The 5,742-nt window shown below is 39.8% G+C and overlaps 1 protein-coding gene across 1 annotated transcript; it reads right to left on the reverse strand.

Annotated features, from left to right (window-relative positions):
• Nucleotides 1-4,207: 4,207 nt before the first annotated feature.
• On the reverse strand, nucleotides 4,208-5,478 carry LOC102745671 (adhesion G protein-coupled receptor E2-like). Its single transcript, XM_081809762.1, has 2 exons — nucleotides 5,259-5,478; nucleotides 4,208-4,993 (listed from the first exon to the last, which is right to left on the reverse strand). The coding sequence occupies exons 1-2, from the start codon at nucleotides 5,283-5,285 to the stop codon at nucleotides 4,754-4,756; spliced, it is 267 nt and encodes an 88-aa protein (XP_081665888.1). The 5' UTR covers nucleotides 5,286-5,478; the 3' UTR covers nucleotides 4,208-4,753.
• Between the last annotated feature and the right edge of the window lie 264 nt (nucleotides 5,479-5,742).

Below are 5,742 nucleotides of genomic sequence, written 5' to 3' on the forward strand. Positions count from 1 at the left end.
AAAGTTGGGTATTCATCCTCTCTGATGGCTGAGTAATATTCCATTGTATATATGGACCACATCTTCTTTATCCATTTATCTGTTGAAGGGCATCTTGGCTCTTTCCACAGTTTGGCTATTGTGGACATTGTTGCTATGAACATTGGGGTGGATATGGCCCTTCTTTTCACTACATCCATTTTGTTTCTTAAATTCCACATGTATGTGAAGTCATATGATATTTGTCTTTCTCTTACTGACTTATTTCATGAGCATAATACCTTGTAGTTCCATCCACGTCATTACCAATGGCAAGAATTCATTCTTTTTGGTGGCTGAGTAATATTCCATTGTAAATATAAGTGCCACCTCCTTTTTTATCTGTTCATCTGTTGATGGACATCTGGGCTCTTTCCATAATGTACGTGTGGAGGCATAAGGAAAGTGCCGTATACTTAATGAAACAACTGTGTAGAATGCATCTCTCAACTAACATCTTCTTTCATGAAGATAGAAGCATTTTCAAATATGTGTGTGGAAGCATAAAGAAAATGCCCTATACTTTGAAACAACACTGTGTAACAGATGAGCATAGGGGAAGGGAAGGAAAAATAAAATAAGTTGAAAATTGAGAGGGAGGCAAATCATAAGAACTGAATTGTTTTAAAGCTGAGATGTGAAGGATGAGTATGTGTAGACAAGGTGAAAATTTTGGACCATCCAAGAAGTGAGTACAAAAAAACCCCAAATGAAACAAAACAGCGAGCCTGCCCAGCAGTAAGGCTCATGTGCATTACATAACTTACTCCTCATGAGGACACAGGTACTCACACACTCACAGGTCAGGCATCTCAAGGCCACACTGAGAGCAATGACAGAGCTGGACTTTATCCCCAGGGAGGGGAGCTGTGAGTGAGGTGGGAGGTGTGAGGACTGGGGAGAGGGTCAGATGGACCCAGGGGGAAGCATCAAAGGGAAGCTTCGAAGGTAGGCATTGGCAAAGCAGGCGGCTGCTGCCTGCTCTTATAAGTAGGTTTTATAGGAACACACACTCATTCCCTCCTGAATTGTCTGTGGTTCTGTTTGCGCTCTGAGGACAGGACTGAGTAGTTGCCGCAGAGACTATAGGACCCACAAGGCTGGAATTTATTGATTATCTGGCCCTTTATGGAAAAAGTTCATTGACCTTAATGCTCAAATCCCTAGGGAGGCCAGCTGGCCAGGGCTCCCTGATGCAGCTGAGCACTCATGTCATCAGGATAAGCGCATAATGTGAGCACCAGATTGGAAGTGACCCCAGCTCTGCCACCAACCAGCTGTGTGATCTTGGCCATGTTAGTTAATCTCCTTGTGCCTCAGTTACTCATCTGTAATATGGCTTATTACTAGTTTCTACTGCACAGGTTGTTGGGGCAATGATTTGAGCTGACATGTGAAAAATATTTAGAACAGTGATTGTATATCAGAAGTGATTTTTATTTTTTATTTTTTTATTTTTATTTTTTTTTAAAGATTTTATTTATTTATTTGAGAGAGAGAGAATGAGAGACAGAGAGCACGAGAGGAAAGAGGGTCAGAGGGAGAAGCAGACCCCCTGCCGAGCAGGGAGCCCGATGCGGGACTCGATCCCGGGACTCCAGGATCATGACCTGAGCCGAAGGCAGTCGCTTAACCAACTGAGCCACCCAGGCGCCCCAGAAGTGATTTTTAAATCTTAGCTGTGGTTACAGTTATTTCGTCATCCAAATGACCCTTCGTTTCTTTTAAAATTAAGATAGAGAAGGAGTTTACACAAATCAATGCCTCCCTTCATGTCACTTTTGTTTTCTAGATTTTAAAAGAACACCCTCAATTAATACAATGAATATTTTATTAATAGACATTTACTAATATATGAGATGCAATTAATATTATACTAATACATAGTCATTTATATAATATGCACTGACTATTTAAAATAATTGAAGAATAGAGAACCCAGAAATGGACCTTAACTCCATGGTCACCTAATATTCAACAAAGTGGGAAAGAATATCCAATGGAAAAGAGACAGTCTCTTCAACAAATGGTGTTGGGAAAATTGGACTGCCACATGTGGAAGAATGAACCTGGACCAGTTTCTTATACCATACACAAAAATAAACTCTAAATGGATGATAGACCTAAACATGAAACAAGAATCCATCAAAATATAGAGGAGAACACAAGCAGCAACTTTTTTGACCTAAGCCATAGCAACTTCTTGTTAAACACATCTCCAAAGTCAAGGGAAACAAAAGCAAAAATGAACTATTGGGACTTCATCAAGATAAAAAGCTATTGCACAGCAAAGGAAACAGTCAACAAGAATGAAAGGCAACCTATGGAATGGGAGACAATATTTTCAAATGTCTTATCATATAAAGGGCTAGTATCCAAAATCTATAAAGAATTTATCAAACTCAACACCCAAAAAACAAATATTCCAGTCAAGAAATGGGTAGAAGAAATGAACAGGCATTTCTCCAAAGAAGACATTCAAATGGCCAACAAACACATAACGAAAATGCTCCACATCACTTGGCATCAGGGAAATACAAATCAAAACCACAATGAGATACCACCTTACACTGGTCAGAATGGCTAAAATTAACAAATCAGGAAACAACAGATGTTGGTGAGGATGTGGAGAAAGGGGAACCCTTTTACACTGTTGGTGGGAATGGAAACTGGTGCAGCCACCCTGGAAAACAGTATGGAAGTTCCTCAAAAAGTTAAAAAGAGAGCTACCCTATGACTCAGCAATTGTACTTCTAAGTATTTATCCAAAGTATACAAATATAATGATTCAAAGGGGCACGTGTACCCAGCAATGTCCACAATAGCCAAACAATGGAAAGAGCCCAAATATCCATCAAAGGATGAATGGATAAAGAAGAGGTGGTATATATATACAATAGAATATTACTCAGCCATCAAAAAGAATGAAATCTTGTCATATGCAACAACATGGATGTAACTAGAGGGTATTATGCTAAGTGAAATAAGTCAGTCAGAGAAAGACAAATACCATATGATTTCACTTATATGTGGAATTTAAGAAACAAAACAGATGAACATAGGGGAAGGGAAAGAGAAATAAAGTGAAATCAGAGAGGAAGACAAACCATAAGAGACTCTTAACTATAGGAAACAAACTGAAGGTTGCAGGAGAAGAGGAGGATGGGGGTAATTGTGTGATGTGCCTTAAGGAGGGCACTTGGTGTAATGACCACTGGCTGTTGTATGCAACTGAAGAATCACTAAATTCTGCCCCTGAAACTAATAAAAAGAATATAAGCTTCTCTACTGCACAAAAAATGAAATAATTAAATCTAAAAGATAAAACATAGTCACCTCATCTATGTTCACTATATATTAATTTATAATTATTATTTTATATATCATTATTAATATAAAACATAATTTATACTATATAATTATTAACATACTTCATAATTAATATTAAATAATCAAATCTTATCAGAGAAAGACAAATAGCATATTATTTCACTCATGTGTGGAATTTAAGAAACAAAGCAAATGTCCACAATAGCCAAACTATGGAAAGAGCCAAGATGTCCATCAACAGATGAATGGATAAAGAAGATGTGGTATATATATTCAATGGAATATTATGCAGCCATCAAAAGGAATTAAATCTTGCCATTTGCAATGACATGGATGGAACTGGAGGGTATTATGCTGAGCGAAATAAGTCAATCAGAGAAAGATATGTATCATATGATCTCACTGATATGTGGAATTTTTAATCTCAGGAAACAAACTGAGGGTTGCTGGAGTGGTGGGGGGTGGGAGGGATGGGGTGGCTGGGTGATAGACATTGGGGAGGGTATGTGCTATGGTGAGCACTGTGAATTGTGTAAGACTGTTGAATCACAGACCTGTACCTCTGAAACAAATAATACATTATATGTTAAAAAAAAAAAAAAAGAAGATAGTAGGAAGGGAGAAATGAAGGGGTGGAAATTGGTGGGGGAGATGAACCATGGGAGACTATGGATTCTGAGAAACAAACTGAGGTTTCTGAGGGGAAGGTGGTGGGGGGATGGGTTAGCTTGGTGATAGGTATTAAAGAGGGCACGTACTGAATGGAGCACTGGGTGTTATATGCAAACAATGAATCATGGAACACTACATCAAAAACTAATGATGTAATGTATGGTGATTAACATAACATAATAAAAAAAAGAAACAAAACAAATGAACAGAGGGGGAAAAAGAAAAAAGAGGGGCAAATCAGAAAGCGGACTCTTAAATATAGAGAACAAACTGAGGGTTGATGAGGGAGGTAGGTAGGGGGACAGTTTAAATGGGTGTTGGGGATTAAGGAGTGCACTTGTTGTGATGAGCACTGGGTACTATATATAAGTGATGAATCACTAAATTCTACATCTGAAACGAATAGTAATGTTGTATGTTAACTAACTGGAATTTAAATAAAAAATTGAAAAAGAAAAAAAATGGGATGAGACTAATGATGTAGTATAAGTTGGCTAATTGAATTTAAATAAAAGTAAAAAATGAGATGAAAATTAATAAATTAAAAATAATTAAATCTTAAGAACTTAAATAAAACAGTCACTTCAATGAAAGCAATCTTCCACCAGGTAGTTGCCCTTGGAGTGGTCACTGACTTTTCTCTGCCTATCATGTTCTGGTGGAATTAAATTGCTCTTAGTTCTATGATGGCCATGGTTGTACTGGAGAAGATAAGGACAGTGAGAATTTGCATTTACCGGGTGGGTGTTCCATAAAGGAGAGGACTGGATGCAGCAGAAATGGCCACAATTATAGCCGGGACTCCATAGCCCACAGGAAACATGAGCTTCTTCATGACCCTGCTCACACTGGAGTAGTTGACCACCATCAGGTTGCGTGCAGTGAGGAAGAGGTGCAGACCTTCCAGCAGCATCCAGGTGAAGGATGCCAGGTAGAGATAGTGTAGGACACCCGCAGTGATGGCGCACAGCACCTGGGGGAGGAGAAAGGTGTCACCAGGAGGGACTGTCAGGGAGGAGGGTGGCCCCAGGACCTTTCCCATACTTTGCCATTGAAGAGAACTCTCATGTATATGGTCACATTGTCAGGAGAGGGTTTGTCTTCTAGTTCATTAGTCAATGTGAAATAGGCTACTTACCCCTCTAACCTCCCCAGGACCCAAGGCTATCTTATCAGTGCTCCACGAAATGATCATCACATAGGACAGGGCAGGTGGTCCTCTGTGGCAGTGTTAGTACCTTGATCTCAGTCCAGTCAATGGCCATGAGGAAGAGCAGGTGGGCCAGGAAGAGGCAGATTGAAAGTTGCAGGTGGATCGAGGTGCTGGTGTTCTGGATGGTTTTGCACAGCAGGAAGGTGAGAGCTGCCAGGAGGAGGCATAGCAGAGAGAGGTCCAGCCCCAGGTAGGTGATCACAGCCAGCACGGGATCCTCCTCCTGGTACCCGTCAACGAGGAGATCACAGTCACATTTTTTTAAAAAGATTTTATTTATTTATTTATTTATTTATTTATTTATTTATTTATTTATTTATTTAACAGAGAGAGAATGAGAGAGAGAGCAAGCATGAGAGGGGGGACGGTCAGAGGGAGAAGCAGACTCTCTGCTGAGCAGGGAGCCCAATGTGGGACTCGATCCTGGGACTCCAGGATCATGACCTGAGCTGAAGGCAGTCACTTAACCAACTGAGCCACTCAGGTGCTCCACAGTCACATTTTTTTTT

This window comes from Leptonychotes weddellii, unplaced genomic scaffold (assembly GCF_054177405.1).
Source record: "Leptonychotes weddellii isolate Sample4059 unplaced genomic scaffold, ASM5417740v2 HiC_scaffold_13331, whole genome shotgun sequence".
In the NCBI taxonomy this organism is placed as follows: domain Eukaryota; kingdom Metazoa; phylum Chordata; class Mammalia; order Carnivora; family Phocidae; genus Leptonychotes; species Leptonychotes weddellii.